The 22,941-nt window shown below is 58.2% G+C and overlaps 2 protein-coding genes across 3 annotated transcripts; one reads left to right on the top strand and one right to left on the bottom strand.

Moving 5' to 3' along the window:
• Positions 1-4,338: 4,338 nt before the first annotated feature.
• MYL9 (myosin light chain 9) lies at positions 4,339-13,155 on the bottom strand. The gene is made up of 5 exons (XM_074553403.1): positions 12,959-13,155; positions 11,561-11,635; positions 6,712-6,915; positions 5,521-5,682; positions 4,339-5,010 (listed from the first exon to the last, which is right to left on the bottom strand). The coding sequence occupies exons 3-5, from the start codon at positions 6,893-6,895 to the stop codon at positions 4,838-4,840; spliced, it is 519 nt and encodes a 172-aa protein (XP_074409504.1). The 5' UTR covers positions 6,896-6,915; positions 11,561-11,635; positions 12,959-13,155; the 3' UTR covers positions 4,339-4,837.
• RAB5IF (RAB5 interacting factor) lies at positions 11,953-22,679 on the top strand. Of its 2 annotated transcripts, none has more exons than XM_074553404.1 (4): positions 11,953-12,095; positions 18,395-18,498; positions 20,266-20,395; positions 20,957-22,679. In XM_074553404.1, the coding sequence occupies exons 1-4, from the start codon at positions 11,991-11,993 to the stop codon at positions 20,996-20,998; spliced, it is 381 nt and encodes a 126-aa protein (XP_074409505.1). In that variant the 5' UTR covers positions 11,953-11,990; the 3' UTR covers positions 20,999-22,679. The 2 variants fall into 2 exon arrangements, with proteins under 2 accessions (XP_074409505.1, XP_005495313.1); XM_005495256.4 differs by lacking the exon at positions 11,953-12,095 and adding an exon at positions 16,735-16,965.
• Positions 22,680-22,941: the final 262 nt, after the last annotated feature.

Genomic DNA, 22,941 nt, shown 5'->3' with positions numbered 1-22,941 from the left:
CGGGGACACCCACGCAGGGGTGCCCCACAAGGCACTGCACAAGTTCCTTCCCCTGGCTGAATGCTGCAGCTGGGCCCCAGGGGTTACCGGTGCCTGTGGGCAGGGGACAGGGACAAGGACAGGAGCTGCAGGGGCAGGTGTGGGTGACAATCCTGGGGACCTCAGAGCACCTTGAAGTTCCACCAGTGCCTCGTTTTGTCTTTACCAGATGGGAAATCAGAAGCCCAGCACATCACTGCTCCCGTGACACAGGAAGGTGTTTCCAAGCAAAGGTGGTGACTGAGAAGGAACCCAGTGGAGCCCTTGCTGTGCCATGGCCATCAGGCTGGCCAGGGTCTCTGGAAGCCTTTCTGCTCTCCCTGTGCCTCTCCCTGACCCCAGCAGAGCCCAAGGTCACCTTTGGAGTTTTGGAGACCAAATTGCTCCGTTTATGAGCTGCTGGTCCAGGGTGTGAGGAGCATGAGATCCCCCCAGCCCAGCTGTGTGTCCCTGTGCCCTGTGGGGCTGGGCGGCATTGTCACCTCTGCCAGGTGCTCCGTGGAGCCCAAGGGGATGGGTCCATCAGGGATCCCCCAGGGCGGCACCTTCATCGGTGAGAAGAAGAGAGAGGAGCTGCTCTGAGCCGTGGTGCCACATCCCAGTGCCTGAGATGGACAAAGTGCCACCATGGGAACCCTGCCCTGCAGCCAGCCCAGAGTCCCTGTCCTGGGGGGCATCTCCTGGGGATGTCCCTTCTGGGATGTCCCTCTCTTGTCTTGGGCACAGCGTGGGCACCCCCAGGGCCTGTGTGCTGCTGGGGCACAGCCCCAAACCTCACCCCTGCCCCACCTCTCCCCACCAACCCCGGCCTTGATGTCACCTGCCCCAGGGGCAGCTCTCCCCTCCCAGGCTCCACCACCTGTGCTGCAGCTCCCCTCCCTCCCCTCTTTGCTGCTTGCAGACTAAAAGATGGGAATCCCTTCATGTGTTGGAAAAAGCTACAAAATCCCTTCTTTCCTGGGCTATTCTTGCTCTGGGAAAAGCAGGATATGTGGTGCAATAAGGGATTAAATGGCAAAAGAAAAAGGAGAACTCCTTAAATCACTTATTTTGTTGCTCCTAAATCTTCCATGACCTGAGTGGAACTGTGTCGGGACCCGGTCCCCGAGCTCAGCCCCCCCGGGCTGGGCCGTGAGCCACCCCCGGCTCCCTCCATCTGTCTGTGCTTCCTGTGGAACAATTTGGGAAAATCCCATCGGGTGCCTGATGGGAGGAGCCCGAATCCCTGGGCAAGCCCAGCCTGGCATCCCGAGAGCCCCCGGCTGATGGGGACTGAGGAGCCTCGGGGATGAGGGGCCAGGGAAGGGGCTGAGGAGCATCTCCCTGCCCTTCCCACTCCGAGCTTGTCGTGCTGAGCCTGCCCGGGCCCATTGACATGATAATACTGCTAAACTTCAGCAATTTGAACAACAATCGGCCAACGAGAGCCTGAGGGGGAATGCTGGAAACCCAGAGGGATTCTGGGAGGCCCAGGGTGATGCTGGAAATCCCGGGGAAGCTGGAACTCCCAGGGGAAGCTGGAACTCCCAGGGGCATGTTTGGCACCCCAGGGGGATGCTGGAATCCCCAGCCAGACTCCCAGGTATGGGCACTTCCCAGACCAGACTCTCTCCATCCTCTGCCCACTCTCTGATCTTCAATCTGCATTTTTAGCAAGGCAAATTGGATTTGTGGTTGGCTGTACTGGCTGTTTGCTGCCACCCTGCCCCTGGGGCCACTGCTCCAGCAGCAGGCCCTGCTCCCTGCTCAGGCCACTGGACCTGCTGCAGGCTGGGATCCCCCAGCAGGAAAAACCCCTGGTCCTGAGAGCTGGGATGCAGCTGGAGCCCCTGTCCTGGGCACTGCAGTCCCTGCATCTCCTCTGCCCCTTCCCACGGGAAGCTCTGCTCTGGTTCCTTCCTGGAGGCCGTAGGGCAGAACAGACCCTCTCAGCAGGCACTGCTGTACCCTCTTCCTCTCTGAGGTTCCTCTAATTCACATCTCTGGACATGGCACGAGGAGTGTGGGGACACCAGGAGCTCAGAGCACTGCTGAGAGCACTGAGAAAAGCAAACACTGGGGTCAGGGGGTCCTGGGCTGCCCTGGGAGTGCCACAGAGCAGGCCCAGAGCTGGGCTGCCCAGGACGGGACACAGGGGCAGACTGGATAGAGTCCAGCACAGGGCCATGAAGCTGATGGAGGGACTGCAGCGTCTCTGCCATGAGGAGAGGCTGAGAGAGCTGGCACTGCCCAGCCTGGAGCAGAGCAGGCTCAGGGCATCTCATCCCTGGGCATGAAAAGCCAGGGGGAGGCTGCAGAGGGGACAGGGCCAGGGACAGCCCGGGGGCCTCGGGCACAAAGTGACCCAGAGGAGGGGCCCTCCGAGCTCAGGAGACACTGCTGCACTGGGAGCAGCTCTGCAGCTCTTCTAGACTGGCCAAAAGGTTCACCTAACTTGGTGTCCCCCTGCCCCAAGTGAACACTTCTGAAAAGAATGGCTTTATATTGCTGCTATTTGATACCTTTGAAACCAGTCAGGTCAGGTCCTGCTGCTGCCTCTGCTGTTTGTGATGCAGCCCAAGGACAGGGGACTTCCTGGGCTGCCAGTGCCCATGGCCAGGTCACATCCAGTTTGTCACCAGCAGCACCCCCAAGTCCTTGTCCCAGGGCTGCTCCCCACGCAGCCATTCCCAGCCTGTGCTGTGCTGGGGCTGCCCCAGGTGCAGGACCTGCCTTTGGCCTGGCTGAGCTCCATGAGGTTCACGTGACCCCAGACAGTTTTGGAGTTTCACAGATGCATCAAATCCCAGAATGGTTTGGGTTGGAGGGGATGTTAAAGCCCATCTCATTCCTCCCCCTGCTAATACCTTCCCTATCCCAGGGTGCTCCAAGCCCTGCCCAGCCTGGCCTTGAACACTTCCAGGGGTGGGGCAGCCACAGCTGCTCTGGGAAACCTGTGCCAGTGGAGTAAGTTTATTTACTCTTCCCATAAATACCTCAGTGTCCAATAACAAATTTGTTCTGCTTTGCTGCCTCAGGGCTGAAGTCCCACGGTGCCACCACAGCCCCAGCAGTGGAGAGGCAGCTCAGACCCAGCAGGTTTGGCAGCTGCTTGGGGCAGCAGCTCTGACAGCCCCAGGCTGAGCTGTGGCACTCCCAGCTGGAGCAGCAGCGAGTCCCTGAGTCCATCCCTCTCTGGCACTGCCAGGAGCTGGGCTGCTCTCACAGGGATCCCTGGGCTCAGAGGGGCTCAGCAGCACTGCCACATGCAGCTGCCCTGGCAGCCCCTCTGCCCCCAGCTCATGCCCCAGAGGATGTCTGTGGTTCTTCTCTCTGCTGGGTGTCACAGTGAAGGTTTTATAAATCATCCAGGCCTCCAGAAGCCTTCAGGCCTGGGATTTCTCTCTGGCTGTGGGAGAATTGTAGGTTTTCCCTGCCACAGCAGTGAATTAAGGAACAAGCTTGGTACCCATGAGGCTGGAGGTGCTGGTTTGGGGCTGCTGCTGCAGAGCACAAGCCCTGACCTGGGGAACTCCCTGGAGATCACAGGTCACCCTTTCACATCTGATAATTTACTTCCTTTTTCCTGGTCTTGGTAGTGCCTGCAAAACAGGAGCACTGAGACCAAGGAGAAGATTCTCATCCATGGATCATCTCCCAGGTGAGAGAGTATCAGGGGCCTGGAGTGTCTCTGGTGCCTCTGAGCCCAGCAGATGCCCATGGAGCTCCTACAGACCCTACCCAATCCTTCCCAGCACTGGTGGCACCTCTGCCATGCACTATGCCCTCACCAGGCTTTGTGGGTCTGTCCTGCCATTTTAAATAAAGAATTGCTGGAAACTCGTGCCTCCCTCCAGGGCAGCCTTCAAGCAGCATTTTAAGACCACATTTCACAAGGTGGGAGCGCCCCATGCTCCCACACCCCTGTCAGGGAGGGGACAAATAACCAAACCAAGGGGACAAAGCTCCTCCCCATTTCTCATCCTCTGTGTCTCTTGCTCCCCCACCTGTGCAGGGTGACACAGAAGGGTGGCCAAGCCCCTGGGACCCTGGGCCAGCTGATATGGGCAGCATGGCTGGCACTGCCCATCCTGACACAGGGCTGAGCAGAACGACCTTCAGCCCACCAGCTAAGGCAGAAAATGATGTTCAAGCTGATTTTGCATCATTTGAGAGCAATTTGGCTTCAGAACCAGGCTGCCCCATTGCCAGGGGCCCTGGGTGACGAGGGCAGCAGGCTGAGGAGCTGCAGTGCCCAAAGCCACCTTCCCAAAGCCCTGGGCACAGCACGGGGGCACGGGGCAGCACACACAGCACACGTCTGTCACACCCATCAGCCTTTATACACCCTCCAGCTTCCTGAATCCCCCAGATCTCAGGCTCTAAAGCCATAAAGCAGCCAGGGAGGAGGGACAAAGTGGGGGTTCTTTCCTGAGGGGGGAGTGTGGGAGGAGAGGGAGAGAGGCTTTTCCTCTGTGCTGTGGCCCTGAATGGGGCTCGCTCAGGCTGGCCCCAGACAGATCCCTGCAGGGCAGCAGGGGATGCTCGCCCCAGCCCCGGGACCAGTGGCATGGTGGCTTTGAGAGGAGGTCACAGCAAGGCTGGGGCGCCCAGTGTGTGGCAGAGGTGATGGGAGGGGAAGGCTGGATGGGCACACGGCAGCACAGCGATGGGAGTGCGCCCCTCCAAGCGTGTCCTGGTGCAGGGTGATGGTCCTGGGAGGTGTTTCCGTGGGAGGAGTCTGCTGTGGGGCAGCAAGGGGGGCCAGGGGGCGGGGGATGTGCAGGGCATGGGCACAAGGGGTCAGTGGCCGCGGGCTCTAATCGTCCTTGTCCTTGGCGCCGTGCTTCAGGATGCGAGTGAACTCCACGTAGTTGAAGTTGCCCTGTTTGTCGATGGGCGCCTCCCGGTACATCTCATCCACCTCCTCGTCGGTGAACCTGTCCCCCATGGTGGTCAGCAGCTCACGCAGGTGGTCCTCGTGGATGGAGCCTGCAAGGAGGGCAGGGGGCAGCGTTAGCAGGGGCACCAGGAGATCTGGGCACGCTCTGGAGCTGCCCGGGGACTGTGGGACTGTCTCTGAAGTGTGTGGCTCTGGAGCTGCCTGGGGATTGTCCCTGCAGTGCTGTGGCTCTGGAGCTGCCTGGGGACTGTCCCCACAGTGCTGTGGCTCTGGAGCTGCCTGGGGATTGTCCCACTGTCCCCGCAGTGCTGTGGCTCTGGAGCTGCCCGGGGATTGTCCCTGCAGTGTGTGGCTCTGGAGCTGCCTGGGGATTGTCCCTGCAGTGTGTGGCTCTGGAGCTGCCTGGGGATTGTCCCTGCAGTGTGTGGCTCTGGAACTGCCCAGGAACTGTCCCTGCAGTGTGTGGGCCAGCCCCGTGCTGCTGCCCGGGGATTGTCCCTGCAGTGCTGTGGCTCTGGAGCTGCCTGGGGACTGTCCCACTGTCCCCGCGGTGCTGTGGCCCAGCCCCGTGTTGCCTGGGCACAGGGGCCAGGCTCTACCTGAGGCCTCCTCGTCGAAGCAGGCGAAGGCGTTGCGGATCACGTCCTCGGGGTCGGTGCCGTTCAGCTTCTCGCCGAACATGGTGAGGAACATGGTGAAGTTGATGGGCCCTGGCGCCTCGCTCATCATCCCCTCCAGGTACTCGTCAGTGGGGTTCTTCCCTGAGGACACAGGCAGGGCTGGATGCAGGGCCCTGCTCCCCAGCTCCCATGCAAACAGCTGGAATGGCTTTTATCCATTGCAGATTGATCTGCTGGGTCCTGTTCCCCCACCCCACGAACAGGAGAAGGGAGATTCTGCCCAGTGCTGCCCCCTCAGCACCTCTCCTGGTGCTTTCATCTACACCTGAGAACAAGTTCTGCCTTGGGGGAAGTGCAGTAATAATTTGGGGTTACTGGGATGAAACCCGTGGCTATTCCCACCCCCTGGCAGCTCCGAGGAGAGGGGCAGCAGTGTCCTCACACCAGCCCCGTGCTGCTGATGTCCCCAGCACTGCTCCCCCGTGGGTGCAGCGGGGAGGGTTCAGCTGCTCTGCTGAGGTCCTGCCCCCAGCGCTGGCCCCTCTCTGCTCCCAGAGCTCCCTGGAGGAGGGAGATCCCTCCCGTGGTCAGGCAGGACCCCCAGAACAGGTTTGGCTGCCAGGTCAATCATTGACAGACCTCCCAAAGCGCACTGGAGGTACCACAGGGGGTGGGAGGAGGGAGCCATGGTTTGCAGCAAAGGAGAATGGCTCGGGGCAGGGAGAGGGTACAGAGCTGCAAGTCCCAGCCAGCCCAGCACGGGGACCTGCCTTTGTCCTCCCAGCTGAGAGCAATGGGAGGGCTTTGTTCCACATGAGGACAGCCCCAGTGACATGCTGGGGTGAGACTGCTCAAACACTCCATGGCTGCAGCTGGTCATTGCTCCCAGGGCAGAGCTTCTCCAGCTCCAAGGGTCTCTTCCCTTCTGGTGAGTGCACCTGTGAGCAGCACACAGAGCTGCTGCCCTCAGACACCTCACAAACACCCCTTCTGTCAGCTGGTGGGGCAGAGAAATCCCACCCTGGGCTCTGAGGCATCCCAGCACAGACAGTGTGGGCATGAGGTCAGCCTGGGTGTGGGCACGAGGTCACCCTGCAGCTCTCCCTGCCCCTGAGCTGGTGCCGGGGGCAGAGGGACCTGCAGGGTCACAGGGCACAGTGTTGTCCTCACCCATGGAAGCCAGCATGTCGTGCAGATCCTCCTTGTCAATGAAGCCATCTCTGTTCTGGTCGATCATGTTGAAAGCCTCCTTGAACTCCTGGATCTGGGACTGGTCGAACATGGCGAAGACGTTGGAGGTGGCGCGCTGGGGGCGCTTCTTGGTGGTCTTGGCCTTGGCACGTTTGCTGGACATCTTGGTGGCTGGGGGAGTACCTGGGGGCAGGAGCATCAGGAGGGCTGGGGACAGGCTGAGCCAGGGGGCCACAGCAGGGACACACCGCCCCTGGCACCTCCAGTGCTGTGCCTCAGTTTCCCTAGCTGTCACACACTTGGGCAACACAGGGAAATGAGACAGACACGAGGTCAGACGTGGGGATGGGCAGGACTTGAGCTCTGATGAGTCACAGAGCAGGCAGTGCTCACTGCAGTTCCCCAGGACCGTCCCCCAGGGCTGCAGCCCCCAAACCCCCTCACTGCCTGTCCTCTCTGCATATCTGGGCACAGAAGAGACACCTGGCCCAGCACCCGCCTGGGTGCCAGTCCTGGGGCCATGGGCATGGAGGTTTCAGCACTTCAGTCACTGTGGCCATGCCTCACCACCTGCCCCTGCTCTGACAGGCTCTCCAGGCCCAGCACATAATCTGCTCCAGGCACATTCCTCACACACCACTGCTTCCCATGTCCCTCTCTCTGTCCATCCATCCATCTATCTGTCCATCATCCATCCATCCATCATCCATCCATCCATCATCCATCCATCCATCCATCCCTCCCACCTCTTGCTGCTGCCCTCCCTGTCCTGTGGGACACACTGGGACAGGCTGGGACAGTCCTGTGGGAGAGGCTGGGACAGTCCTGTGGGACAGACTGGCCCAAGGCCAATCCAGGGAAGGGACAGTGCTCTGAGCCCTCGTGTTTGTGCTGCAGCCATTCCTCCCTCACACACAGCCCTGCCTCTCCTCCTGGCCAGCGTCTGGCTTGGGCAGCAGCTGCTGGGGCAATAGCAAATGAATGGATCATGAAGGGGTTCCACGGTGGAAGAGCAGAGAATCACTCCTGTGCCCTGTGTGCCCCATGCCGGGTGGGCAGCAGGACCTGGGCTCCCCACCAGTGCCCAGGGATGGAGCAGCTCAGGAGCCACATCCTCTCATGGGGACACAGCCCAGGCAGTGCAGCAGGGCTGGACACCCTGAGAGGGCTGCCCTGGGACGTGCTCTGGGAGCTGCTTCCCAGCTGGGTCCTTAGTGCTGACCCAGGGGGACCACGGGGACCTGGGGAACATCTTCTGGTGCTGGCAGGGACCAGAGCAGAGCAACAGCCTCCAGAGAGCCTCCCCCTGCCCTCCCCACACCACACCCACTCTCCAGGTCTCCCCTTCCTGCTGTCACTCCCTCAAGGGGTAGCAGGGGTAAGGGGTCCCTGGGACAGGGGACCACCAGCGAGGTCCTCAGCCTGCTGTGGTCTCCAGGTTCCCATAGCTGGGCTGTGCTGGAAGGACATTCCAAGGGCATCAGGCAGTGCCAAATCACAGCTCAACACACCACAGTGACCAGCCAGGCCCGGAGGGGGCTGGGCACTCCTCCCACATCCTGACAAGGCTCCCATCCCACTGTGGAAGCACCCACAGAACCCAAGCAGGGCCCTTCATCTGCAGGGAACATGCCCCATGTCCCCAGGAGCCCTCCCTCATCCCCCCTATGCTCCCCATTCCAGGATGGAATCCACACCTCCCTCAGCCCCTCCCTTGTGCTGGCCTCACACCTGACAGCCGCCACCAAACCCTCCCACATCCCTGAACTCTCCCTCCTTCCCCAGGGCCCAGCAGGGAAGAGATGTTTGTCACCAGCCAGCCAAGGGGGCAGCAGGACTGGGAGCCCACCGTGGCTGAGCAGAGACCTCATCCCCCAGTCCATCTCTGCCTGCTGCTTCCTCCAGCACCACAGAGCTCTTTGCAGGAGCCCCTCTCCGCGTGCCCTGCCAGGCACCACCAAGCACCAGGGACACCCCCAAGTGGCACCAGGGACACCCCCAGGTGGCACCAGGGACACCCCCAGGTGGAAAGGGCCGGTGACGTCCCATGGCAGCAACATGAGAAGCTCAGTTCAACACTACAACACCACCAGGCAGAGTCAGAGCCAGAAATAAAAGCTCTGCTGCTGGCCCATGGCGCTGGGCTCAGCTTTCAAAACACATCCAATTATTAGCAGAATTATTAGCAGAAGACTATAGAAATAAGCAGGAGTTTTGCTCTCACCACATGAATTAACATTATCCAAATATTTACCCTGCCCTGACTGTGAGCAGCAGCAGCACAGCTTGGCACCATCTCCACAGAGACAGTGCTCTTCAGCAGGATGAAGTACAATTTTGACAGTGCATGGATCTGCAGTTTGATCCAAAATGTGCCCTGGAAAGATGCTCAGTCCCAAGGTCCAGCTCAGTCATTCTGTCTGTGCTGTTTGACAGCTGCCTTGGGCTGGCTGGGACTTGGGAAGAGATTTTTGGGTCAGTGTGGGGAGAGGTTCCTGTGCATGGATTCTGTGCAGGGACCTGCAGCCAGAGCTGATTCAGCTGGAGCAGTCCCTGCTCTGCACAAGGGCTTGATGGCCACGCTCCCCTGGTAGCCACTCTTTGTGGGATTCCCAAAAACCCAGGAGCTCCAGGAGCACTGCAGGGAATGCCTGGGCATGATGCCCTGCAAGCTGGGCTGGCCTCAGCTCACACCAATGGTGCAGCCCCCAAAGCTCCAGTGTCCCCTCAGCAGGAGGGACACACAGGGACACAGGTCCTGCTCCCGTCCCAGCACTGCCCCAGCCCAGAACTGTGGATCCTGGGCAGCAGAGCCAGGAGGTCAGTGCTGGGTGACAGCCACACATTGACCTGGTCCCCAGCTCACCCTGTCACAGCTGCCCTTGTTCCCTTGTCCCTCTGCCACTGCTCCTGCCAAAACAATTTCCCAGTCTCCTGCAGTGGAGGCAAAATGATCTCCTGCCAGGCTTGTGCCTCCCCACATGAGAGCCAGGCCCAAGGGACCATGGGCTGACCTAAAGAGCTCATAAATTAGTAAATAGTTTAGTTTGAAAGAGGAAAGGACCCACAGTTATCAGAAATATAAACTGCCATGTGTTTCCTCCTTGGTAAAAACCAAGCAAGCAACCCCATCCTGGTGCTGCTTCCTGGCTGTGCTGGGGAGGGTGGGACAAGCCAAAGGGACACCAAAGGCAGTGCCACCAGGGCAGGCAGCCTGTCCCAGCCCCACCCTTCCCTCCTGCCTGCTTCCAGCCTCCCCTGCAGCTCCTGCCGTGCTGCCTGTCCTGGCCAGAGCTCACACTGGGCTGAGGGCGCTGTGACAGCCAGGGTACACAAAGGAGGAGAGACAGGCAGGGGACAGGGCAGAGGTGGCAGCAGCCTGTCCCCAGTCCCGGGGGCGTTCACACGGATCCTGAAGCTCTGATCTCCCAGGATATGCTGCTGAGGGTTTCCCAGGGGGGCTGCTCAGAAGCTGCTCCAGCAGGAGCCACCTCTGGACATGCTGAGGGGGCTGCAGTGGGACTGCCCTGCTGTCCCTGTCACAGCCGGCAGGGACATCTGCTCCAGGGCCATCTGCTCCAGCAGCTCCTCCCCAGGATCCTGGCACCATGTGCCCAAAGCTGGATGCTTTGGGTCAGGGAGACAAAGAGCGATTCCAGCAGCCTGGGCTGTCCCAAGGGACATTCCTGCAGGGCAAACATCGGCTCCTCAGAGGGGACTGTGCTCAAACCTCTGCCCAGGGCCGCTCCCCAAGGAGAGCTGTGAGTACCAGCGAGCCTTGAGCAGCCACGTTCACTGTGGGCAAGCACCGGCCCCAGCACGTACAGCCCCCTGGCAGGTCAGCAGCTCCCACCCTGCTCCAGGGTGGCACAGGGCCGGCAGGGTGAGCTGGTGCCTTGTGCATGCCCCTGGCACAGGAGGGGGAACATCGGGGTGAGCTGGTGCCCTGTGCATGCCCCTGGCACAGGATGGGGAGCATCCTGAACATCCTTCCACCCTAAAGCTTTGCCAGCCGCAGGCACCTCTCGCAGCCCCGGGGCTGCTCACCGGGGCAGGGAGCAGGGAGCAGCTCATCTTCCCTGCTTTTTTTGTTGTTAAACCAGCCCTTTCCTACAGTACAGCCCTGCATAGGATGCCATGGGATGTGGCATTGCTCAGCTTCACCAAGGAGGGTTTCTGGTGCTGGGGGAGCCCCACTGCCAGCCAGAGGCAGTGGGAGCTGCAGGAGGACTCCTCAGCCCACTGGCCACTGCAGGAATGCAGGCAGCTGCCATTCTGCTCCTTTTATGGCCTTATCAGAGATGTGGGAAAGGGAGCCTGGAGGTGAGAGGAAAGCAGACCCTGAGCCCTGGGCTGTGTCTGCAGCCCAGCCACAGGCACCAGCACTGATGCCAGGGAGGAAGGCCCAGGGCAGCATCAGTCAGAGCAAAGTGTGCAGCGAGCCCCGGGGAGCCCAGCTCATCCCAGCCCTCCCCAGCTCCCACCGCACTCTGGGGATATGGCCAGGCCCACGCACAGCTGTGGGGCTCAGCTGCAAGTTCAGCAGATGGTTCTGCACTCGTTGCTTCCCACCAAGGGCAGGAGACGAGGAGCTCACCGTGTGACACACACACACACACACACACTCACACACACACCCCCCTCCAAAGCTCAGATCCTGCAGCCCCCAGGGGAAGCCCTGGCACAGACACCTCGGTGTGCAGAGCACCCAGCCCCTTCCCATGCCCGGGAAAGGCACCACAGGCACAAGGTCCCCGTGGCCTCGGGCAGCCAGCAGGACTGTCCTGGCCGGCGTTTGCTGTGTTCCCAGGGGAATTAAGGGGCTCACCTCGGCGGGGGAATGTGGCCGCAGCGCCTCGGAGGGGGGAGGTGGCCGCAAACTCCTCCTACAACCTCACAGAGCCTGCCAGGGAGAGAGGAAAAAAATTCCAGCGATTGAAGGAACCCAACCATCTTTGGTCAGCAGCAGCGGTTGTTAACACTTGGGGATGTTCCACTCCAAAGAATTCAGCTCCGGCCGCCCCCTTCTCCTACACATCCATGTTTTAGAGCTTGCCTGGCTTTTATCACAGTCGAAACATTTTGTACCAAAAGGGCATGCTGGGAGGGAAGCCAAGAGGGCTTCAAGTTTTCATGGGAAAGACTAAACAAAACACAACATCCCTCTGCCCTTAAGGCTGAAGGAAATGAGCTAAATAAAGCTTTTCTGCCTTAAAGAAGTTTATTGCCTGAAGTGGCTCCCAAGCCACAGGGGAGATATGTGGAGCATCATGCATGCATCCGGATCTTGGCCCTGGTCACCAGCAAAACCACTTGGAGGAAAAGCAGATGTTTCAGACTGGAACAGTCTCAGAGATCAGGAGGTGGGTGAAGGCACGGGCAGGGATCTGCTCCTGCGGCTCTGCCGCCCCGGGGAAGCCGGGCTATCCCAGCTCCAAGGCACTGCAGACAGCCACCCTCAGCTTGGCGCGGGACCCATCCCCACCTGCCCTTGCCGGGACTGGCCAGAGGCTGCCCGGGCACAGGATGCCCGGCAGGGCACACCGGGATCCTCCTGCAGCCCCGACCCGTCCCAGGGCTGACCTCGGCACCAGCTCCAGCACCGCAGAGGGGGAGGAACGGCGGGGCTGCCTCTCTGCTCCCCGAGGCAGCGGGGCCAGCTGCCCCTGCTCTCCCGGGACGGCTGGGGCTGCTTCCCCTGCTCCCCGAGGCTCCGTCCTTCCCGCTGCATCCCCTGCTCCATCCCGCCCCTCTCTCTCCGCCGCGGCCGCTCGTTCCCATCCCGGACCGCTCGTTCCCATCCCGGGGCGGTCCCGTTCCCATCCCAGACCCATCGTTCCCATGCCAGGACAGCTCGTTCCCATCCCGGGCGGTCCGTTCCCATCCCGGGGCCGCTCGTTCCCATCCCAGATCGCTCATTTCCATCCCGGACCACTCGTTCCCGTCCCGGGGGCGGTCCCGTTCCCGTCCCGGACCGCTCGTCCCCTATCCCAGACCGCTCGTTCCCATCCCAGGACAGCTCGTTCCCATCCCAGGACAGCTCGTTCCCATCCCGGACGGCTCACTCCCATCCCGGGACGGTCCCGTTCCCATCCCGGGGCCGCTCGTTCCCATCCCGGACCATTCGTTCCCATCCCGGACGGCTCACTCCTATCCCGGGACGGTCCCGTTCCCATCTCGAACCCCTCGTTCCCGTCCCGGGGCGGTCCCGTTCCCGTGCCCTCACCTGTCCCTCCCGGGAGCTGCCGGAGCTGGGGCCGTGCGGGTTCTGCTCTGCGGCTCTGCGGAGGCGGCTCGGCGGGGCGGGCGGGCCCAGGGTCCCGGCCCGGCCCGGCCCGGCCCATACAAGGCAGAAGAATGCGGCGGGGCCGGGGCCGCGGGGCCGGGACGCCCTTATATAGACGAAAGCGGTGGCCACGCGCGCCCCGTGCCGCGGGGGGACGCGCAGCGGCACCGGGCACCGCCAAGCCCGGTAACACGGGGGACACGGGGGACACGCCCCGAGGGTGGCACTGCCCGGGGCACACGGACACCTGGGGCAGCTCCGGCTGTGGGGGGCAGGTCCCTGCTGGTGCGGCTGCCACAGCACCGGAGCCCTGGGGTGTCTGGAAAGGCCAGAGAGTGTCCGCAGGCTGCACCGTGGGGGCCACACAGGGAACGGTGGCCAGAAGGGTCAGGCAGCCCCTCAAAGGTCTCTAACAAGTGGCCTGGGGCAGAGAGCAGCTGGGAACTGCCCCATTGCCAAGCAGGGATGCAGAGCCTGCAGAAACAGGGATGGGAGCTCCTACACCCGAGGCGGGACTCTCACTGATCCTGGGACACCTCTCCAGGGCAGCAGCTCTTGCTCACTGCTGCCTTCCCACCAGCAACCCTGAGCCTCATCACAGTCCTGCAGCCACCAAGAGGAGCTCCTGGTCCTGTGGGATCCCCCTTGGGAGGGTGATGCCCCTCCAGACATCATCCCAGAGGAGGTTTATCTCTGTTTTGTGGGGTGCCACAACAGCAGGGGCAGAATTGGGCCTGCAGAGGAGCAGGAGGGTGCAAGAGGGAGACACAAGGAGTACTTCTGAGAGGGACTGTTCTCCTGGGGACCCAGCCCTGAGTGGGCAGCTGTGACTGTGTTCACAGGGGTCCGAGGATGAGGGAAGAGACAAGGATCTGACTCCATGTTTCAAAAGGCTTGATTTATTATTTTATTATATATATTATATATATTATATTAAAATTATACTAAAAGAACAGAAGAAAAGACTTCATTAGAAGGCTAGCTAAGAATAGAAAAAAAATCATGATAACAAAGGCTTGTGTCTCAGACTCTCTGTCTGAGCCAGCTGGGCTGTGATTGGCCATTAATTAGAAACAACTACATGAGTTAATCAAAGATCTACCTGTTGCATCCCACAGCAGCAGATAACCATTGTTTACATTTTGTTCTTGAAGCCTCTCAGCTTCTCAAGAGGAAAGATTCTAAGGAAAGGATTTTTCATAAGAGATGTCTGTGACAGGACAGCTGCCCAGCTGCCCAGCTGCCCAGCTTCAGCATTCCCAGGAATTCCATCACTGCCCATGGAGACGTGGGAACCTGAGGCTGAGGACCAGACCCTGACCAGAGGGGACAGCAGGGAGCACACAGGCTGCACTTGCAGCAGCACAGATGAACAGAAATGAGCAGTGGCACAAATTAATCTTCAGCTGCCGTTCTCCTGCAGGGCATCACTGCAAACAACAGCTAAAACCCCCCAAAAACTGTTTCAGCCCTGATATAAAAGCAGTGGTTGTGCCCTCTGGCAGGCTGGCCAGACCCTGCCCCAGGCACGGAGCTTGCTCCCACTGGCTCAGAAGCTCAGACCTGCTCTGCCAAGAGTCTGCCTGACTTGGGGACATCCTCCCCATGTCCCTGTGCTGCTTGGATGAAATCTGCAGGGGCATTGCCTCCCCTGGGCAGCCACAGAGCTTCCTGACCCTTGGCTGGAAGCAGGCATCCTGCCTGCAGCCCTCTGAAGGACGGGCTGTGGACTCAGAAGCCAGCAGAACGCAGGAGTAGAGTTGGAAACGCTGCTGGATGCTATGCCAGGGTGGAGACAAGCCAGGGAAAGCACAGAACCTTTGCCATGCTCGTGAGCTGGACAGGGACACCCAGAAGGTTTGTCTTCTTAATAAAAAATAAAAGGAAAGAGGGGGGGGAAACACACACACAAAATAAAAATTATTTAAAAAAAAAAAAAGGAAGAAAAAAAAAAAGAAGAAAACACCAAAAAACCCCAGTCGGGAGTCAGGCAGCCTGAGCTGCCACCCCGTGGCTGGTCCCAGAGTTTTCCCAGCTCCAGCAGGGCCCAGGTGCTCCCAGGAGCCCCGCAGGAGCAGGACCCGCTGCAGCCCTCGGGGGTGGCTGCAGTCCCTCACTGAGCTCTGCGTTCTCTGGGCAGGGGTCCCGGAGCCCTGCGGGGGAGCCGCTGGAGGGGCTGCAGGCACACGGCAGCTCCTGCAGCTCTGCAGCCCCTGCAGCCCTTCCTGCCTTCCCTGCCTGTGCCCAGGGCTGCCCATGCCATCCTTTGTCCCTGCTTCCACGTGTATGCCACACACATCCCTTACCAGGGCCTGTTTGTGCCCTCTGGCACCTCTCCTGTCTCCCTCTGGCTCTTTCAAGCCCAAATTCAATTTGCTTCTCTCTCTCTCAGCATCAGGCAATGGAAATGGAGTAAAACAAGCCATTTTTTTTTAAACAGTGTGAATTTTAGGTCAGTTCCCTGACCCCAGGTGTCATCATCACCATGTAGGCATTTCCATCCCTGTGAAGTGGGGACAGGGACAAGGACAGGGACACTGTTTCCACTCTCCCCAAGCACCTGAGGAGTGTCTGGGGAGCAGGGCTGGAGCCAGGACACGTCTGGCCTGGCCCTGCCGTGGGGGTCAGAGGCAAAGGAGCTGCCAAAGACACAGCCATGTCCCCACACTGGCCCCTTCCTGGCCATGCTGCCCTGGCTTGGAGCAGCCTCTGGCTTCTGGCAAATGCCCAAGGGGCTGGAGGTGATCAGGGCCTGATGGCCTTGCAGGAGCAGGGCAAGATACTTCTCCATAAGCCCATTAGAATATTGCATAATCTGTATTTCAATTGCACTCCCCAGCTGGAAGTGATCAGAGCTCTGGGACAAGGACCCCACACAGGGTCAGCCTGTACCCACGGCCTCCAGGCCCTGCTGGCAGCAAAGCAGCTGCTGCTGGAGCCTTTGGAGCTGCAGGCAGGCTCTGGAGATGCTCAGCACATCGAGTTTGCAGGCTGTGGGACAAGAAGAAATGCAGCACCTCGGGCCTGGGGCTTGTTACTGGGAGAAAGGAGCACTGGGGTTCAAGGTGTGCCAGTGCCAGGGGGATGGGCACAGCAGGGAAGGGAGGAACGGCTCCACACAAGGCTCAGTGAGGATCCCCACAGGATCCAGGGCTTCCAGCAGTGCCCAGACGGCCCCAGCAGCACCACTCTGCTGCCAGGGACAGCTGGAATATGGAATATTGTCACTGAGGCCCCTCTCTACCCACACAATCCATGCTGAGGAGGTTACAGAGAGAGAGCCAAGCATACTCTGCCCACAGCATGCAGGAGTAATTCCTGTGTGCTTCCCCAGGAGTGCAACTGGCCTGAGTGCCACTGCTCCTGCAAGGCAAGGACACGAAAAAGAGACAAATCTGTAGGGCTGCACCGGTGATAACTCTCCCCACAGCCCCCACACGTTCAGCTGCTCTAAGGTCAGCTGAATAACCAGGTAAGGAGCTGCATGACCCTGTGTACCTACAGATACACCCAAGCCCTGTGGAGCCCCTCAGCCTGGCTGAGCACCGGGATCCCCCCGGGGCCTGTTTGAGGGCTCGGTGACCCTGCAGGGCTGCCAAGGGCTGTGCCCCTCCCAGCCAGGCCAAGACTTGACTTGGACTTAATTTGACTTGGACTTCCCTTCCCTGCCGGCCCCTCTCGGCCGCCGTAGGGGCGGCCCCGCCCGTGTCACGTGCGGCAGGGCCGCGCGGCGATTGGCGGCGCGCGCGGGCTGGGCCGGTTCCGGGCCGGGCGGGCGGATCCCGGCGCAGGATCCCGGCGGATCCCGGCGGAGCGGGATGAGCGGCGGGCGGCGCCGGGACGAGCCGCCGCACCCGCAGCACCACGCGGTGGCCAACGGCGGCGCGGCCGGGCGCGGCTCCGTGTGGGGCAAAGCGCTGCGCAGCGACTCCGCCTGGCACGACAAGGTGGGACCGGGGCGGCGGGACTGGAGGGGGCCCTGAGCGGGGGGCGGGACCCGCCCGGCGCGGCGGCTCCGTCCAGCGGGGGTGCCGGAGGAGCCGCTCTTCCCGAGCACGGTTGAAGCCCGTGCGGGGACCGGCGGGCTGAGGCGGTGCCGGTGCCAGGGCCGGGGCTGTGCCGGTGCCGGGGCCGTGCCCGCAGCCCGGAGCGGCGGGGGCGGCTGTGCGGTGAGTGCTCGCGGAGCGCAGCCGTGTTCGCTGATCCCCCGTGCCGGCACATGGCTCTTTGCTCTTTGGGCGTGGAGCCAAGGGAAACACGGTGTTGAGCCACCTCCGTTACTTTGGGCTTGTGGTTTAACCCTCTCCTCGGATACAATAAAAATGTCCCTTGTACGGTTCAAGGACGGCAGCCGGAGCTTTCCGGAGTTTCCCCGTGCCCGTGTGCCCCTGCGGTGCCTGTCCCATGCCCGGAGCCGCCGCTGCAGCCCCGCCGTGCCCGGGCACACAGCGCGGTTCGGCCTCTGCTCCCCGCTGCTGGCTTTGCTTTCGGCCTGGGGAAGGGGCTCGCTCTGTTTCGCTGGGGCTCAGACAGCAATCTGTGTCGCTTTTTCCTTACCTGGGGCTCGTGTGTCCCTGCCCCCTCGCCTCTGGCACACGGAGCTGGAATTTCAGAGTCAGCAGGGGAGCAGGGACGGCTGTGCCAATGTTTTGATTCGGAGGCGAACTGAAGGCTGAGCTGCCTGTCCAGTGCAGTGACCAGAAGAGATGTCTGTGTCTCACACGGATTCCTGTCTTCTATGAGAAGCTGAACAGCTGGCACATGCCACAGACTTTGGGGACCACAAAGGCTTTGGTATTTGGGGGGATGCTGGGACAATCCCAGTTCTGGGGAGGCTGGGAAAAGAGATGTGAGCTGAAGTGAAGCTTATTAAAGTGTGAGCCCTGCTGCTAGGCTACAGTAACTACAGGAGTGTGGCCCCTGGACCGAGGGATGAGCAGAGCCCTGCTGCTCAGGAAGCACAGCAGTCCTCATGGCACCAGTGAGATACAGCTGGGCTTTGGAGCTGCCCTGAGCCCCAAAAGCTCTTGGGTGCAGGATGGCCTGGGCCAGCGTGGGTACAGCACTCTCAGAGCATAAACAATTCTTTAAACTTTTATTCCAGGGGATTATTATTGCCCCTTTAGTAAATAAGGGGACTAGAGACTTGTTGGCCTCTGCAGTTGGCCCATTGGAGGACAGAGCTGTGTGTTTAATGTGGAAGCAGAGTCCAGGGTGCACAATGCCTCAGGCTGCTTTATCTGTTCTGAGTGCAATATTTTATACTCTGAGCGGGGAACTAAGTGTTCAGTATGCTGAATTTTCACCTGTTAATTGTGTGGTGCCTTAAAAAAATGGAATAAATGCCAACATTTTTCTTGTGCTTTGTCTCCTCAGGACGAGTTTTTAGATGTGATCTACTGGTTCCGGCAGATCATCGCGGTTATTCTGGGAATCATCTGGGGAGTGGTTCCACTGAAGGGATTCGTGGGAATAGCAGTGTAAGGTTCATTTCCTTTTCTGTCTGGTGTGTGTTCACACGTTTGGGCTGGCCTGGGAGCCCGTTTGAGGCTGTGCTGTGAGCAGTGGGCTGGCTAAAGGCGGGCTCTGCCTGCTCTGGGTCTCACAGCCAGCCTGTGGTTAACATGAAATTCACCCAAATCATAACATGGCCAGCAGTCTCTTTCTCCTCAGCCTGATTAATACTTCTAAACATTATTACTTGTTTTACTACTAAAAGAGGCAATGGCAGAAGAAGGGAGCTAGCATTTCAGTTGCCTTGGAGTGTGTCCTGCACGTGTGGGAGGGGCTGGCAGTGTGGTGCCTGCTGGGGTCACCCAGGAAGGAGCATCCATGGGGAAAGGTGTGCATGTCCTGGTCTTTGAGCCCTGCTCAGACCAGGGACAGCTGCTCTGAGAAGAAGAAAAGGTTTGCTCACAACATGAGAGGCTGGATCCCAAGCAGGCACAGAGGCACCAGCAGAGCTCAGCAGCACTCCTGGCTTCCTGACACGGCCCTTTCAGCCATGGGGTGGGGAAGGCAGTGCCTGAAGGGGGTGTGTGTGCATGGAATCCCTGGGAGCCAACTCACCTCCCCTGAGGTGTCTGAAGGCTGCAGTGAGTTATGAAGAGAAAATCTGTTTGGGCCTGACACGTGCCTGCAAGTGTTCAAGGGCCAGCAGAGGTGGGGACACAGTCCTGCTCTCTGCACATCTGCTCTGGGGAGCCTCTGTTTGTAAATATCTCTGCCTAGCCAAGGTCTCAGTGGTCAAGCTCCAGCCTCACAGCTTTTCTTAGGCAAAATTCCATTGTCATCTTGTCCCTCGTCCCCAGTGTTCTGGTTTTGGCAAGAAAGGGCAGGAGTGGTGCTGCAGCAGGAACCAGGTTGGCTACAACAAACAGTTCAATCTGAAGTGCCCCCAGGAACAGTTCATTATTCTTACTTAGTCACCATGAATTGATAAGGCACCTTCAGGCACCTGAGCCCATTCCTGTGATAAATGTAATCAGGAAGGATTTGGTGTACAGTGGAAAATGAAAAGTTTCTGGAAGTGTGTGTGTGGTTTCTCTGTGCTGTGCAGTGACACAGCTGCTCCAGCCTGCTGCTTGTCACCTTTTGTGTGTGTGCTGTCATCCCACCCTTCCCACACAGCCTTCCTTGCAGGGCACGGACCTGTCCCAGCCCCAGGCTGGGCTGGTGTGAAGCCAAACCTGCCTTAGGACAAACAAAAGGTTGTGTTTGTTCTCTCTGCTCAGCACAGACTGGAGAGCACTGAGGTGTCTCAGACTGAACCCTAGTGCTGGGGCTCCAGCACTATTGAGTCTCTGTGGCCCTTGTTTCTTCCCTGTTTGGTCCTGGCATGCTCACAGAGATCCAACCCTGATCATGGAGGTGACTGTTTTCCCTCTCAGCTGCCTGAGAATCAAGAAGCACACACAGGTTCTCTCTGGAGGCAGAGCTGCTGTCAGTCTGCAGGACAGGAGAACCTGCAGGTTTGCACATCTGAGGATACTTCCAACTTTTGATTTCTGCCTCTTGAGCCGTACCAGGAGTAGGTTGTGCCTTGTCAAGTGAACTTCATCCCAACCTGGCAAGCTCACCTGGAGGGGCTCTTTGGAGGCAGTGTCTGAGCTGCCTGGGAAGCATTGCAGGAAAAGAATTCCTCTTTGCTTCCTCTCTGTTGTGGATGGAAGGTATTTCACTGCATGGCATGTGGGATACCCACAGCCTGTAGCACTGCAGTGATGGTTCCTGACCTCTCCCTGCAGATTCTGCCTGATCAATGCTGGTGTTCTGTACCTCTACTTCAGCAGCTTCCAGCAGATAGATGAGGAGGAGTATGGTGGGACGTGGGAGCTAACGAAGGAGGGATTCATGACATCTTTTGCACTGTTTCTGGTAAAGCCTCTTGCTGTCCTTAAGATGATTTGTGAATTGTGTTGGTGCACTTTCTGAAGAGCTGGGAAGAGAGCAGGGGAAGTGGTGAGAGAAGGCAGATGTGTTAGCACCAAGTGCCAGTGCTTGGGATTGCTGCCTGTGAAACACAGTGCTGACACCTGGGGTTTCTCTGTAGTAAAGGATGCATCAACCACTCCCTCCTCTGTCCCAGATTCCCTGGTGGAGTTCCTTCCATTCCATCTCGAACTAGTTACACCTGGACTGGTGCTTTGGGTGTCTTTGTTTTTCCTTTGCTCCCCTCCCCCAGGTATCTGATCACAGCCCTTGATTAGCTGGTGCCTCTAAATCCCTGGAGGGGCTGTGGTGGGATTTTCATGTGGGGAGGCTGGCAGACAAGTTGGATGGCACCATTTGGGACAAGTGGTGATCCTAAGATCTCCCCAAGATCACCTCAAGCTGGAATTCAGTCCCCTGTTGAGAGCAGAGCCTGAGGCTCGTTTGCTGTGTCTGACACCTCTCCAGAGGCATCCAAATAACCTTCCCTTCCTTTCCTCCCCACAGGTGGTCTGGATAATCTTCTATACTGCCATCCACTATGATTGACACAGTCTGCAGCATTTGCCTGGTAAATCAGTTGTCAATAAATAAGAGAAGGTTTTAATAAATGCTAGTCTTTAGTGGACTGGTGGCAAAGTGGGGAAGTGAAACCAGCTCTCCTCTGTACCAGTGGTCTGGGTAGCCTGGAGGAGCCCCAACTCTTCTGCTGGAGAAGCCTTTGTCTGTTTTATATACCCATGAATTATTGGAACTATTAAAAAGCCATTGGAATTTTTGGAAGTGGTTCAAGACTGTTCAAATTTGGAACTTTCTGTGACTCTAGCCAGTAACTCTTATCAAACTCCTGTGCCGAAGGTTGAATCTGTTAATTTAATGTATGTATGCCCTTCTGTTTGAAATCTGTCATTAAACTCTGACTTGTCTTCCATGGTTGTCCTTAGACAAACAGTGTTTCAAAAGCAGTTGCAGGTACGTGGGCAGAAGGCACAGCAGCACCCAGGACATGAGCTGGTGGCTGTCCTTCCTTAGCATGTTTTTGTAGTAACCAGATCTGACTTGATTAAACAGACTGTGTTGTTACCATTTCTAATTTTTTTTTGTTTTGTTTTACTTGCAAATCGGTTGTCGATCTGAATTTTTAAATGCTTTTTGCTGAAGATAAATTTTTAAGTGATTTTGCTAGGAAGAACTGATTCATTTGGTGAACCAAGATGTATTCAGGAGGCTCAGAAGCTCCACTGCACTCTGCCAGCCTAACTACCAAGTTGCCATCACATACCTCAGAGCTTCATAGTCTCGAAGGAGTAATTCTGGAGATACCCTGTTAAATGTTAGTGTTTCAATTTGGTTTTCAGCTCTTGAATTCAACTGCTCTTTGTTCATAAATGCAGGACACTAAAACACAATCGAGGCAGCTATTATCTTAAATGCAGAAGTACCAACTTGCAAACTGGGCAGAGTATGCAACCTGTGGTTTGGGAGGTGCTTGACCACTTCATAGCTCAGTCCCTCCCTAGTCGTGCCCTTTTTGTGCATCAGTGGGGAGTCTCTGCTTTAAGGTATTTTTTAAGAACGTGTCTTTCAGAAATAGTCCTTGGGAAACACGCACAGTCCTTGTTATTGTCACAGGACCTTGTAGTCTTGTTGCCATGTGGTCCTTGCTTCTCTAAACAGCTCAGGCACCCAAAAAGAGTCCTGACCTAACGCTGCCTTATAGTGAGGGGTTGGTAGTTTAGTGTGCTCTTGCTGCAAGCCTGCATTGCCTCCTCCCTGGTGGAAGTGCCACAGCCTGGCTCTCACTGGGAGTGCAAAGCCAGGGATCTCAATCTCCAAGTGCTGAGCCTGGGCGAGCCTCCATTCTTACCAGGGAAAATCTGTCTGTTCTTGGGGAAGAAACAGCCCTGGTTATTTTAGGTCCTTGGGATGCCAAGGGAAGAGTGCAATAGCAGACAGCTTCTGCTACTTGTGAGTGGCCAATTTAAGTAAATTATCTCAAAAAAACTTCTTTATTTTCTCCTCCCTATCCCCAAACTTTTCGTCTGCTACTTTCTCTTCCTCTCCTATCAGCTGAAATCATTAACTTTCTATGAGAATTACATAACCTGCTAGTGCTAGGTCACCCTTTCCTGCTGGCATCTGTCTGCATCTTAGCTGCTTACAGCCATCAGTAAAACCATTGTATACTTGAAATGCTCCAATAAATGTTGCCTGAATAATCCACTGTGCAGCTTCTGTGTCCTCTGGTCTTTGATGTTTTGTAAAATGCTGGGAGTGTGGGATTCCTTTCAGAGTTGGATTTTTTGGTAAAGTTTTTGAGATTCTTAGATCTCTTGTGCTGCACTTTGAGAAGAGGCCAGAAGTGTTTGCAGTGGTGGCTAATGCTCAGATCCATGCTTCAGCTAAGCAGGCTAAGCCATGTTGCCTGTTCAAGTGACTGTCCCTGCCCTGTGACACTGAGCCAGCGCTCCCTCCACAGTGCTCAGGTGTGC

The sequence above is a fragment of the Zonotrichia albicollis genome, chromosome 17 (genome assembly GCF_047830755.1).
Source record: "Zonotrichia albicollis isolate bZonAlb1 chromosome 17, bZonAlb1.hap1, whole genome shotgun sequence".
NCBI lineage: Eukaryota > Metazoa > Chordata > Aves > Passeriformes > Passerellidae > Zonotrichia > Zonotrichia albicollis.
This window is presented reverse-complemented; position numbering and strand designations above follow the sequence as displayed.

Coding starts and splice junctions, on each gene's coding strand:
- MYL9 (XM_074553403.1), bottom strand. CDS start 6,895: ATGTCCAGCAAACGTGCCAAGGCCAAGACCACCAAGAAGCGCCCCCAG. Junction 5,683..6,711: donor CGACATGCTGGCTTCCATGG/GTGAGGACAACA, acceptor CTGTGTCCTCAG/GGAAGAACCCCACTGACGAG. Junction 5,011..5,520: donor CTTCGACGAGGAGGCCTCAG/GTAGAGCCTGGC, acceptor CCCTCCTTGCAG/GCTCCATCCACGAGGACCAC.
- RAB5IF (XM_005495256.4), top strand. CDS start 16,837: ATGAGCGGCGGGCGGCGCCGGGACGAGCCGCCGCACCCGCAGCACCAC. Junction 16,966..18,394: donor ACTCCGCCTGGCACGACAAG/GTGGGACCGGGG, acceptor TTGTCTCCTCAG/GACGAGTTTTTAGATGTGAT. Junction 20,396..20,956: donor CATCTTTTGCACTGTTTCTG/GTAAAGCCTCTT, acceptor TCCTCCCCACAG/GTGGTCTGGATAATCTTCTA.